Source organism: Hemiscyllium ocellatum, chromosome 10 (genome assembly GCF_020745735.1).
Source record: "Hemiscyllium ocellatum isolate sHemOce1 chromosome 10, sHemOce1.pat.X.cur, whole genome shotgun sequence".
Lineage (NCBI taxonomy): Eukaryota > Metazoa > Chordata > Chondrichthyes > Orectolobiformes > Hemiscylliidae > Hemiscyllium > Hemiscyllium ocellatum.
Window position 1 is genome coordinate 58,530,700 of NC_083410.1, and position 14,531 is coordinate 58,545,230.

At 40.4% G+C, this 14,531-nt stretch overlaps 1 protein-coding gene across 6 annotated transcripts in view; it reads right to left on the reverse strand.

The window, feature by feature from the left end:
• LOC132819773 (girdin-like) overlaps positions 1–14,531 on the reverse strand; it is a 378,017-nt gene that overhangs the window by 67,879 nt on the left and 295,607 nt on the right. For 4 of the 6 annotated variants that reach the window (XM_060831525.1, XM_060831521.1, XM_060831522.1 and 1 more), the window contains exons 23-26: positions 10,857–11,002; positions 3,296–3,388; positions 2,800–3,029; positions 903–986 (exon numbers count right to left, since the gene is read on the reverse strand). In XM_060831525.1, coding sequence (XP_060687508.1) covers positions 903–986; positions 2,800–3,029; positions 3,296–3,388; positions 10,857–11,002 — 553 coding nt within the window. The remainder of the gene's footprint in view (positions 1–902; positions 987–2,799; positions 3,030–3,295; positions 3,389–10,856; positions 11,003–14,531) is intronic. The other 2 variants (XM_060831524.1, XM_060831523.1) reach the window with 1 other exon arrangement.

Consider the following 14,531-nt stretch of genomic DNA (forward strand, 5'->3'; position numbering starts at 1 on the left):
GTTCAAGATCCCATGTTACAGGACGCAGCACTGTTTTTAATAACTCATCATCACAAACCACAGTGCAGGCGGCCATAAGAAATCTCTGGAGAGAAGTTAAATGTAATTAATGGTTAATACTGTTTGTTCATTATTGACCACAAAATCAGGGTAATATACATCACCTATCAAAACATTATAACAGTTAATTCAGTGGAAGGAAATTTCCTAGTATCCCAAATAAAATTTACAAACTGAGTTGGTACTATTGTACAAAATTTACTGCATCTATTAGGGAATATCTTAGGATAAAAATGCTAATAGTTCATCCCTTAAACAGCTTTATTTATAAATGATTAATGTAGAACTAATTGAAATTCACAGAAGCAGCAGAACATCAATTAATGAATTCATAATTTTGTATCTAGGTTAAAATTACAGAAATTCTTAGTGCAGATGTTGCAATAATGTCCCCCAACTTTATTATCTGGAATGAAAGCTGCCTATCATGTACAGAGCTCTTTGGCAATGTTACGGTAGCAGAATGGAGGGGAAATTGCTGCTAATTTCATTTCCTGAAGCTTGAAATCTGGTTTGAAAACAATACTGGATCATTGATTCTTTAGAATTAATTATATTAGTATTCTTTCAATCAACTAATGGACAGAATCGGTTTTCACGTGCAATTTTTATGTACTGTTTCATAATATTGCTACAATAAGGAATTATTTGTAAATATTTTTGACATTTGTACATATCCTACATATAAATGCATACATATTTTCATGATAATGACAAACAAGATGAAGTCTAGTTTAAATATGGTGTTAGAACAACAGTATAAACAAAGTGTAGGGAATAATTAATAAAGGTTAAGTGATGAAAGCTACCACAACCATTTGAGAAATCGAATTGAGTCTTACACATGGAGCGGCGATAGAGGGCCTTCATTTTGTCTTTATCCTTTGGTCTGTTCCTCATAAAGGGCAGCCTTTTCAGTGCAGCCACTTTTATTTCAAAGCATGTGACAGAAAGGAAATTGGTAAGTGAAAACAAAGAAGAGGTAGGGAAAACAGATGGAAGTTAAATGCTGAAACTAGAGACAGCAACAAACATGCTTAAGTTTCAGCTGTTCATTCTGATTATTACTACTTTACAAACGTTACAATGAACAGTACATATTCTATTGAACGGAAGTTTCTATAACATTCGAAGAACCGTACAAAAAAGGTTGCATATAGGTCCTTAATATATTAGTACTAAATATTCACAAAAGTAAACAACCATGATCTTAAGGTAATGGGCTGGATTTTCCATTTTTAGACAAAGTATTATGTTTGGCAAGTTTCATGGCAGGTGTCTCAACATGGTTTCGAACTTTTCTCAAGCTATTTTCCAGTCCTCACCTCACTAATTATTCAACTGATCTCTTTTGTCTAAATTGAAGAGTGAATTTCCCAGTACTAGCATAAGTTTCTAATGTATAGGCTGCTGGCACCATAATTCAAGATCAGCTGTACTTTATTTCAGGTGCTGCAAGCCAATTACCACATACACAGTCTCCTTGACAAACCAAAATGTTTCAGAAAGGTAAACTGCCAACACACTTTCCAGATAAGGTCCTGGAGGACATGATGGTTGAGGGGAGGGTCATATTAACCAGTGGAACATCAGAGGAGCCCACAGCATATCTGAAAGAATGCAGAATAGTCTAGAAAAAGATCAATGATCTTCACTCTGACAGCATGTTTTCTCTGCTACTACTCACTCGTAACTCTGCTGCTGCACACAAACCTCATCATCGCTCATAGACCACTAGCCACACTATTACACATAGCACGTGCAGTCAAGAACTCTTAACCACCTCATCTTCCACAACCACTAACTCTTCCTGGCTATAAAAAATTTGCAATCCACAGAGGTTGGAAACTTCCAAGTGAGTGCAAAAGCAAATTAGCACTAAGAAATTAAGCTGTCATAAAATGTACCCTATGTAGTTGCATGAGATGGCTGTGTCCCCCTGCATGTCAAGTGACTTGGCAGGAGCATGCAAGTCAAAAGGTGTCCCTCAGCTCCGAAGCCTTGAAAGGCTGAAGTGGATTGTAAATTGATCGTAGATCAGCTATGATAATGTAGAGAAGCTGGTAGTTGCTGATGCTGACCATGGTGGACAAAAGGTGGAGAACGACTCTGTCAAAGGTGCACTCAAAAACAAATTAATGAAGGGATGCTTAAATGAAGGCCCAGAGAAGCAAGTGACAAACTGCTTCAACAGGTAACCACTGATATTCATGTCAGGGATTGTTACTGTTTAGTTTCTTGGGAGACATTGGGAAAATTGCAACTTGCATATAAATCAGGTGTACTAATTGGATGTGAATATCTAGAAATAAGGTAGTTGCCACTTATCAATGAGACTTGAATCTCAATATTTAAATCTTAATGGGAAATTCTTTTCTCAACTTCAAGCATAATTTTTTTGATCCTCAATATATTTTCTCACATTCTGCGATTGTCCATGTTGCTCAAGGCTTGGGAAAACTATGTCCAATGTTTTATAAAAGCTTAACATTGAGAGTTTATTAAACCTTCTAAAATACAAGCATTTAATTACAAATTTTCAAAGAACAATGAACATATGTAATCAGTTTACAATCAAAATTCTTACATTTATGCTGCTGAAATTTTACTTAAGAATTTAACACTAAAACAATTTTGATCCATTATTCTTTTTACAATTCACATATGGATCTTTGGTTTATCATCATGGTAAATTTATATTTTTTCTTTGTAACAGTATCAAATAGGTTGTATACTCACTGCTGCTCTTTTTCATTGTCTGACCATCTTCAAGAGAGTTAGAACCTACAGAAGAGCTATCTTGACTATCTTGATGAGGCAACTGAAGGAATCCATCACTTGATTCTGACCTGGTTGGAGTGCTTGAGAGAGATTTGATGCGTTCTCGGTTTCCCTCCTTTTTGTGTTTTATTAATTTCTTCATCTTTATTGCAATCCAATTCCCCCGTCTGGAAGAAAGGAGTGGATCTCTGCATCAATAGTAGCCATAATCAGATGTGCAAGGAGGCAAACAATAAATTATTCATGAACTATCCCTCCACATTGTTACTTGTGTTTTACTACAATGTTCAAATTATATATCCAAAATACATTTAAATCATTTGAATATTACAAGTAAAAAAAAATCAAGTTAGTAATTTTATACATAGCTAAATTGTATAAAAATGAATGCATCAATTAAAATCACATTTTTAAAAAGAATATTTCATTTACAGCAAATAAATTCTGTTCATACCTTCGAGGTGGAGAGGGTTCATAAAATTTATACTGATCCATAATCTTCTCTTCAAGTTTCTCCTTCTGTCGTCGAAGTTCATTCAATTTATCACTAAGACAGGAAGACAAAATGATGATTCCTAATTTTGTTTTTTATTTGTACACAATGGTTCAAAGCTCTTATTTAAAAGACCTCACTCCACTTACGCAAAACATATTGCTTTTCTAACAAAATTTCAAGTGAACATTTTGTTCATTTATCAAAGTTTGAAAATGTCTGAGCATTGAGACATCCAAGGAGGAGGTAAGAGTAAGAAGAATGGTTTTACGCAATGTTCCCTCTAAGCTTAGTCAGTGTGTCACCATGCAGCAATTGGATAGCATTCGAAATACCATTTGTTGTCAGTCAAAAAACTGAGCTTATGAATTTCAGCAAAGGTGATACCAGGCATGTAGACCATACATTCCAATGAGCCACTGCTCCTTTCAAATATGTTCCTCTAATTGTTCATAATAGGCAGAGTACATACTCAGTCAGTCCATGCTTGCAGAACCTGAAGCAAACTATTCATTGTCAGTTGTGATTCTGCAACTAGGCGGCACTTGCTTAACAATCCTGAATACACTAATAACTTTGCTAACAAATTTAAGATAATTAATCAAGCTTGTAATGCAACTCAATACTTGAATTTATGTCATTTCATATGTCAGGATGTATGAAGAAATGGAAGATGTTGAAGCCTTTTGCATTTTCTGAATTACCCAGAAATGTGAGGAGTCCACAGTTTCCCATTGCTTTCTCCGTAATAATGCTTTGGCCAGAGTTGGAGTTGTTAACCAATCACCATCCCTATTCTTCTTTGTATAAATTGTTGTAACCATTTCAAACTTCACATAATTTTGTTTATCCAGATGAATGCAAAACAAAAAGTGTTAGTAACATGTCTCTTTTTTTCAGAAATATTTAAGCCTGTACTACCATACAACAACAAAAAAATTCCACAACTCCGCTCTTTCATCATAGTCCTGCAGACTCCTCTGGTTCAAATATTCACCTTATTTTTCCCTTAAAAGATGCAATGACCTCTACCTCAACTATTTTCTTTGGTGACAAATCCATGCTTTAAACTCATGCAAATTCTGATTAACAGTGCTTTCCATGATGATTGCAAGACAATGAGAACCCCTCCCCCCACAATGCCTGACAATAAATATTTTGAAGAGTCAGAATGTGGTAGATAGCCAAGCTTAAGGAAATTCTGGATTGAATTTTAGAAATGTATCAAAATCAATATAGTAGAGGAAATCTATCTTACCTTCCACTGCTGCTGATGAGACATTGGTTGCATCTTTCCATATCCTGACTAAGTATAATTTTTGTCAAAGTTTGTGGAGGGTTTTTCTCTGCAAGGCTAAGTACATTTTCTTGCACAACTTTCCCAAACTTGCCTCATTAACTACCCATAAGAATTAACTTTATTGTCATACGTACACAAATGAGTACAGTGAAAAGTGTGCAAGTCACCGCTTATGGTGCCATCATAGGTACAAAGGTCCCAAAATATAGCTTTTTAGATTAGAGTTCTTGGAAAAAGAGAAGTTAAAAAATGTCCAGCATTGCAGATTTAGGAATAAATTATAACATGGAGAAAGAAAAATTACAGAGAAACAGTTTTCTGACCCAGTCCATATTGACACCGCGGCCCCAGTCCTCACTGGGCTTTGCTCCAGATCACACCTGGCTTCGCCTCAGGACTCATGAGACCAGGAGATTGCTCTAGTACCACTTTGAAACCGGAAATCCACACTGAGGCCTCGCGGAGCCGAGAGACTGCCACAGACTGTCAGAGGAACACCACGCTAGGCTGCTGGAAGGTTGGCACACTTGGCCCAGAGGATGCCACGCCGGGCTAAGAGATCACCATGCTGGGCCAAGAGACCGCCTTGTTGGGTCTGTGCTGAGGCCATGAGTTCCAAGGCTGAGAATTCCAAGGCCATGAGGTCAAGGAGTGAGTCATACAGTCATAGCGATATACAGCACGGAAACAGACCCTTCGGTCCAACTCATCCATACTAACTAGATATCCAAACCCAATCTAGTCTAGTTCTGGATTCCCCCACCCCAGGGGAAAGGCCTTGTCTATTTACTCTATCCATGCCCCTCATCAATTTATAAACCTCCAGAAGGTCACCGCTCATCCTCTGATGCTTGAGGGAACAGCCCCAGCCTACTCAACCTCTCCATTGAGCTCAAATTCTCCAACACTGGCAACATCTTTAAATCTTTTCTGAACCCTTTCAGGTTTCACAACATCCTTCCAATAGGAAGGTGGCCAAAACTGCATGCAATATTCCAACAGTGGCCTAACCAAAGTCCTATACAACCTCAACATGACCTCCTAAATCCTATACTCAATACTCTGACCAATAAAGGAAAGCATACCAACACCTTCTTCACTTTCCTATCTATCTGCGACAGTACTTTCAAGGAGCTATGACCCTGCACCCCAAGGTCTCTTTGTTCAGCAACATTCCCTAGCAACTTAGCAATAAGTGTATACGTCCTGCTAAGATTTACTTTCCTAAAATGCAGCACCTTGCATTTATTGAAATTAAATTCCATCTGCCACTCCTCAGCCTACTGGCCCATCTGATCAAGATCCCGTTGCTATCCGAGGTAACTTTCTTTGCTGTCCATTACACCTCCAATTTTGGTGTCATCTGCAAACTTACTAACTATACCTCTATGCTCACATCCAAATCATTTATATGAAAGACGAAAAGTAGTGGACCCAGCACCAATTATTGTGGTACTCCACTGGTCGCAGGCCTCCAGTCTGAAAAACAAACCCTCCACTACCACCCTCTGTCTTCTACCTTTGAGCCAGTTCTGTATCCAAATGGCTAGTTCTCCCTGTATTCCATGAGCTCTAACCTTGCTAATCAGTCTCCCATGAAGAATCTTGTCGAACACCTACTGAAGTCCATATAGATTACGTCTATTGCTCTGCCCTCATCAATCCTCTTTGTTACATCTTCAAAAAACTCAATCAAGTTTATGAGACATTATTTCCCACATACAGCCATGTTGACTATCCTTAATCAGTCCTTGTCTTTCCAAATACATGTACATCCTGTCCCTCAGGATTCCTTCCAACAACTTGCCCACCACTGACATCAGGTTCACTGGTCTATAATACACTGGCTTGTCCTTACCACCTTTCTTAAATAGTGGCACTACGTTAGCCAACCTCCAGTCTTCTGGCACCTCACTTGTGATTATCGATGATACAAATATCTGAGCAAGGAATCCAGCAATCACTTCCCTAGCTTCCCACAGAGTTCTAGGGTACACCTGATCGGGTCCTAGGGATATATGCACTTGTATGTGTTTCAAGAAACCCAGTACTTCCTCCTCTGTAAATGGACATTTTTCAAGATGTCACTATCTATTTCCCCATATTCTATATCTTCCGTGTCCTTTTCCACAGTAAACACTGATGCAAATATTCATTTAGTATCTTTCCTATCTCCTGTGGTTCCACACAAAGGTTGCCTTGCTGATTTTTGAGGTGTCCTACTCTCTTCCTAGTTACATAAAAAGACAAAAGAAGAAAAGAAAAAGAGAACAAAAGAAATGGGAATCGATGGAGCTGATGAGATCTGGCTGAAGTGTCCTACTCTGCTGTATCTTACTCCTAAGTGCTGCTGTAGCCAGAAGCACTTACCACTTCTGGGATGTACTGACATCCCTGGTGCCAGGACCATATGTAAAAGTCTACTGTTCCTTGTCCAGGCCTGGCAGTCATGAACTGTGGTTGTAGACATTTGTTGTGGACATAGCAGAGAGAGGAAATTGATCCCCCATTTTGCTGATAGGGAGTTGGAAGTCTTGGTGGACAGGGTCCAACAGAGCAGACTATGAACAAAGAAGATCCTGCCAATCTGGTCTGAATTTGCAATAGGCGAAACTGAGGGCTGCAGGTGCTAGAGAGTCAGATTCAAAAAGTGTGGTGCTGGAAAAGCAAAGCAGGTCAGACAGCATCCAGGGAGCAGGACAGTCAACGTTTTGGCTATAAAACCTTCATCAGGAATGTGTGTGGCGGGGGGTGGGCTGAGACATAAATAGGAGGGTAGGGTGGGGATGAGGTGGGGGGGGGTGGAATGTAGTTGGGAATTCGATATATAGATGCAGATGGGAAGGGGGCGATTGTAGTAGGTGACAGGTCAAGGGGGCAGTGCAGAGTTGGTGGGTTGGATCTGGAAGATTGGTGGAGGGGAGATTTGGAAAATAGTGAAGCCGATGTTGATGCCACGTGGTTGGAGGATCCCAAGGCAGAAGGTGAGACATTTATCCTCTAGTCATCGGTTGGGTTGGATCTGGCGTTGGAAAAGGCAAGCCCTTAGAGAAGTGGGAGGGGAAGTTGGAGTGGTTGGCCACAGGGTGATTTGGTGCGTGTGCCAGAGAGATGTCTTACCGATGTACAGGAGACCACATCAAGAGCAACGGACACAGTAGATGAGGTGGGTGGATGTGCAGGAAAATCTCTGCTCAATGTGAAAAGATCTTTGGACAGGGGTGAGGGGGAGGTGTGGGCACAGGTTTTACACCTCTTGTGGCAGCAAGGGAAGGTGCCAGGCGTGCAGGAAGGTTGGTGGGGGTGCATGGACCTAACGAGGGAGTCACGGAGGGAACGGTCTTTGTGAAACGCAGATCAGGATGGGGATAGAAATATATCTCTGATGGTGGGGTCTGATTTTAGGTGGTGGAAATGGCAGAGGAAAATGTGCTGTTACCAGAGATTAGTGGGATGGAAGGTGAGGAGTGGGAGGTTCTATCCTTTTGTGACTGGAGGGGTGGGATTCAAGGACAGAGGTGGGCTGGAAGGCAATGTTGATCATGTGGGAGGGGAAATTGTGGTCCATGAAATAGGAGGCTATCTGGGAGTCCGGGAATGGAACTGCTCCTCCTGGGAGCAGATACGACAGAGGTGGAGGAATTGGAAGTACAGGATTGTGTTTTTACAGGGGTATGGGAGTGGGAGGGGCTGTAGTCAAGGTAACTGTAGGAGTCAGTGAGTTCGAAATAGATGTCTGTCTTGAATCAGTTGCCAGAGATAGAGATGGAGAGGTCCAGGAAGGGGGGAGAGCTGTCTAAGATGGTCCAGGTGAATTTAAGGTCAGGGTGGAAGGTGTTAGTTAAGTTAATGAACTGTTAAATCTTCTCTTGGGAACGCAAGGTGGCACTGATACCGTCATCGTGTAGTGGAAGAAAAGGTGGAGAATAGTACTAATGTAATTATGGAAGACAGACTGTTCCACGTATCATATGAAGAGACAGTCATAGCTGGGGCCCATGCGGGCGTCCGTGGCTATCCCTTTGGTCTGAAGCAAGTGGGAGGATTCGAAGGAGGTGCTGAGGGTGAGGACCATTCTGCCAATTGAATGAGTGTGTCAGCGAAGGGGTACTGGCATGTTCGGTGGGAGAGGAAGAAACAGAGGGCTTGAAGGCCTTCACCATGGTAGACAGACACTTATAGGGACTGGATGCCCATGGTGAAAACCAGGTGTTGGGAGCCAGAGAAGACAAATCACACCATATCTTAAATGGCGAGAGGTTGAAAAGTGTAGATATGCGAAAGTGTAGATATGTACATCCTTTAAGTTCTTGGAAGAACATGCTGATTCAGCAAGATACTAGGAAGACTCACGGAATGTTGGCCTTTATCACAAGAGGATTTGAGTACAGTAGCACTAGCTTATTCCATTTATTAGATTAGATTAGATTAGATTCCCCACAATGTGGAAACAGGCCCTTCAGGCTAACAAGTCCACACCAACCCTCCGAAGAGTACCCACTTTGTCCCATTTCCCTCTGACTAATGCACCTAACACTACAGGTAATTTCTCATTGCCAATTCACCTGATCTGCACATCTTAGGAGGAAACCAGATCACCTGGAGGACACCCACACAGACACAGGGAGAATGTGCAAACTCCACACAGACAGTTACCTGAGGCTGGAATTGAACCTGGGACCTTGGTGCTGTGAGGCAGCAGTGCTATGCTGAGCCACCGTGCCGTTATGCTCCACCTTTTGTGTGAAAAAGGTGCATCTTAGGTTCCTTAGAAATCATTCCCTGCTCTTTTCTTCTAGACTCTTCCATCCCAGGGAAAAGACCTTGTCTATTTGCCCTAACCATGCCCCTCATGATTTTATAAACCTCTATAAGGTCAGCCCTCAGCCTCTGACACTCCAGGGAAAACTTTATCAAAGGTTGATAAAGTTTTGATTATCAATGGCACAAAGGGTTATGGGAAGGGATGGATAAGAGGTATTCAAGTGTTCAATCAGCCATGATCACGTCGAATGTCTGAACAGAATTGGTTGGCTGGCCGGACTACTCTCGTTCTGATGAAAGGAGATGATTTCCTGGGAACCATAGGTGGTTGGGTGAGATTTCCATGCAAATAAGTTTTCATTTTGTAAATATAAATTCACTTTCTGCTATCAGCCATGTCTGAGAGGCTGTATGGCAGCAACTGCAACAAGCAAAATTCAGAATTCATCCATCATAGAACCACAATGGGCTAAATTGAAAGAGGTACAAGTTAAATGTTGCTTTACTTCAAAGGTTAGGAGGAAGGAAGTTAATAGACAAACTTTTACACCTTCTGAGGCTGGCTGGGAAAATACCACGGGGGAGTGAGGAGTTGTTAGGAGTGTGGAAAGAATGCACCAGGGTGACAGAGAGGGAATGATGGAATGTTGACAGTGGAGGGGAGAGCAAAATACATTTGGCAGTAGCATTCTGCTGGATGTGGCAAAAATGGCAGAAGATGATTCTTCCAGGTGTAGCTGTATTTTACCTGTACTTCTTTCAATCTAGTCAACTTTATCCACTTTTCACAATGCGGTCTCCTTTACATCGCAAAGACTAATCAGAGACTGGATGACCACGTTGTTGAACGTCTGTATTCTGTCCATGGGAATGACTCCAACCTTTTGCTTTTGCTATTTTTAATAAACTACCTTACTCCCATGGTAACATTTCTGTCCTTGGCTTTCTACTCAACACAAGGAGGAACAACAATTCATTTACCACATAGCCACTTTACACCCTCCATGACTTGTTTTGAGCACCATAACTTCAGAGTTTGACCGTCCATAAAGCATTGCTTCATTGATGCTGGATGTCCAAAACGGAAGTCTGGAGGACCAAGGGGAGAGATAGTCTTTCTGACTTTCCTGTTGGTAAGTTTTAGTGTCCCAATTTCTATTCGATGGAAGAATGGGAGCCTGAATGGTAGAGGTGAAATTAGGTAAGAATGAAATTGATAACGAGCTGTTAATAGACCCCTCCACTCATCAGTGAGAATCTTGTCTCAGCATCTGGGCTCTGGTCAAAAACATTTGATCTTGACATTGAGAAAGATATCTCAAATGATTCTCCCAAACGCTTTGCCATAACCTACAGTGTTCAGGTGATGGGATGACGGCACACAAAGTATTATTTGTAGTATGGCTGGAGTTGGTACTTATATTTATCACACAAAGTACTTCTTTTCATTCTACTTACATATATTGTCTTTGCTCCACGTGGAACAGATCCTTGCTCTCCATGCTCTGTTCTAATAATGACTTGTTGTGCAGCATTAATGTCTGGATCTGGTCTAGCAAATGTCGATTTTCTTCCTCAAGATTCCCTTTTAATTGGCTCAGTAGCTGCATGAAACCAAACCATGGTCATGATAAATATTTTTAAGACATACTTCTTCAATATATGCAACAGCTATGATTAAGACTAAGAGAGAACATATCAATTTTGTTATGACTTTAAAACTCTCCAGTTGTAAAAGGACAAAAGATCAAAGAACAAATACCATTTAAGTTCTGGTTTGTAGGTGAGAGCTAAAAATTAGAACTGTTAAAAAAAAGGCTATTATCTTATATGTCCAGTTTCTGTCCACAGAAAATATCAGCTTCATCATTGTATTTTTCCCTAAATTCAATTTACATGTTCCACTCATATTTCTACAGACAATCATTCAGAGTTAAATACTGCAGATGCTGGAAATCTGAACAGAGAATGCAGCAGAAACTCAGCAAGTTTGGCAACATTCGTGGAGTGAGAAACAAAGGTAATATTTTGAGGTCAGTATGACTCAACTACTTTCAGTTCTGAAGAAATTATTTTTATATACTTGACAGAGACGGTGGAGGGGCAAAAATGGAATAGATGATATAGAAGTCCAGTACAAAAGACAAAGGGAGTGAAAGAGAGAAACATGTACAATGAGTAAATTAAGAATGCAAAAGGGTGAGTGCTATCTGATTACAGCAGAGTAAACAAGACACAAACAAGGATTTGGAGAAAGAGTGTGGGGACAGCAAGAAAAATATGTAAGAAAAATAGATCACAGACATAATGCAGACAGGGCTGAAATTGGGGAATTCAATATTGGGACTGAAAGATTATAAAGAGTGATTAAACAGAAAATGAGATGTTGTTCCCTGAGCTTGTATCCTGATTCATCAGAAAACTACTTTTGTATCACCAATAAATTCAGGTGAGGTGCTGAGTGATTGGAGAGTGGCTAATGTTATGCCTTTGTTTAAGAAGGGATGTAAGGAGAAACCTAGGAACAATAGACCTGTGTGTCTGACCTCTAGGGTGGTATATTGTTGGAAGCGATTCGGAAAGACCGGATTTATACGTATTTAGAGAGGCAAAGAAGTTTTTAAGGGATAGTCAGCATAGCTTTGTGCGAGGGAAATCGTATCTCACAAACTTGATCGAGCTTTTTTGCGGAAGTAACCAAGAAGATTGATGAGGGTAAAGCAGTAGGCATTGTTTACTAGGACTTTAGTAAAACTTTGACAAGGTTCTGCATGGCAGATTATTTAATAAAGTTAATCACAACACCCTATTTTTGGCCACAAAATCTGGAATTTTCCATAAATCTCATGTAAAAGTTGACCCTAGATCTTCACAGATAACGGATCAATATTTATGAGTCAGTGTGCTGGCTGTCATGCTCCACACCAGTCTGGCAGTCAACCCACTCTGCTCCGGGTCTTCGAGTCCACCGGCTGTCGTGCTCTGCTCTGGGTTTTCAGAATTACCATAATTCGTTGTTTTTTCTCTTTATTTGTTTCGGGATCATTTGAGCTTCTGCTAATGATATGGTATGAATTTTGACGGGCATGAATTTTAGCCAGAAAAAGGTAGTATCCAGATAATAATCAAACTCAAACTGAACCTTAAAAAGTAACCAAAAAATTCAACTATTACTTGAGTATTTCCAATAGATCACATGGGATTCAGGGTAAGCTTGCCAATGGATACAAAGTCGGCTTAATGACAGGAGAGAGATTGAGTGTGATGGTGGAAGGCTGTTTTTTGGACTGAAGGTCTATGACCAACGGTGACCCACAGAGATTGGTGCTGGGTCCACTTTTGTTTGTCATGTATATTGAGTCATCGAGATGTGCAGCATGGAAACAGACCCTTCAGTCCAACCCATCCATACTGACCAGATATCCCAACCCTATTTAATCCCTGCCAGCACCCAGCCCATATCCCTCCAAACCGTTCCTATTCATATACCCACCCAAATGCCTCTTAAATGTTGCAATTGTACCAGTCACCACCACATCCTCTGGCAGCTCATTCCATACACGTACCACCCTCTGCATGAAAAAGTTGCCCCTTAGGTCTCTCTTCAATCTTTTCCCTCTTACCCTAAACCTATGCCCTCTAGTTCTGGACTCCCCGACCCCAGGGAAAATACTTTGTCTATTTATCCTAGCCATGCCCCTCATAATTTTGTAAATATAAATGATTTAGATGAGAATATAGAAAGCATGGTTAGCAAGTGATATATTTCAGACATGGTTCCAATCTATTGAATATCAAAAAGTCTCTTCTGAAAATGATCAGGTGAGGTCTCATGACCAATACTCATACAACATTGATTAGATACACAATGCATGTAGGACAATATGTAACGGCCCAGATGCCATTATCAGTGTTAGACCTAATCATGTGTGATGAAAGATTAAGGTTCAACAGGTAATTTTCAGGACCTAGGGAGAAAGTATAAAAAAAGGAAGTAGCAATTTCTAAATTATCCTCAATGCCACCCATTAATATATACAGGAGTAGTAGGATACATTGGTTTAAAATTTTGTTGAAATAGTAGTGTATAAATTAATTCAGATTCCGAGGGTATTAAGATCAACTCTAGTATAAAAAGGGACCTAAATAAAATGGAAGGCTACACCTCAATGGGCCTCGGATCTTTTAGGTCAAGAGCTGCAGGGCAGTAGTTGAAAATTATTTAGCAAGCAAAACAACACAGGAATGAAGTACTAGAGAGGCGATACAAGCTGCAGGTGAGGACCAGAACAGAGAGAGTACTAGAATAGAGAGTAGGTCAGAAAAAGGGGGGGAAAAAATCAGACATGGGGAACATGAGGCAAACTAAGCTGGGTTTGGACTTCTTATGCATAAATGCCCAGGTCATGGTAGATAAGACTGATTTACATTCCACAAATAAGCCACATGGAATTATGATATCATGGCAATGACGGAAACCTTGGTTAAGTCAAGAATGAATGGGCATCGAGAAGCCCTATCTACATAGTGTTCTCGAGAAGAGGCATGGGAGTACTGATCAAAGGCAGAATCAAAACAAATTATGTAAAAGAGACACAGAGCAGATGTTTTCACTTATGAAGGAGTCTTGAACTGGGGAAATGGTTACGGAATTATGGAACACTCAGTTAAAACTGAAATGCAAACAAATTTCTACCTCAAGAGTTGGAGGACCAAGATCACAGAGTATTTAAAGATGCATGTAGATAGATATCTGAATCATTAAAGCATTGAGGCCTGGAGAGATTCAAGATGGCGACAATCTGAGCCTTACTGAGCTCTGCACCCCATCTTAAACAATAAGAAAAATTTGGGGTCTAGGCTTAATAGTGTTTGGTGTGATCAGTAACTAATGGCTTGTCTCCTAATCCTGTGGCTTGCCTCCTAATCAAGGGATTAAGGGCTATGGGGAGAATGCAGGTAAGTGGAGTTGAGATGCCCATCAGCCATGATTGAATGGCGGAGTGGACTCGATGGGCCAAATGGCCTTACTTCCACTCCTATGTCTTATGGTCTTATGAATCCCAGGGTAGTAATTTTTTTTACCCCCAACCTTAGTTTGTTTTTGGAAAAAATTATTGTTAAACGGTAATC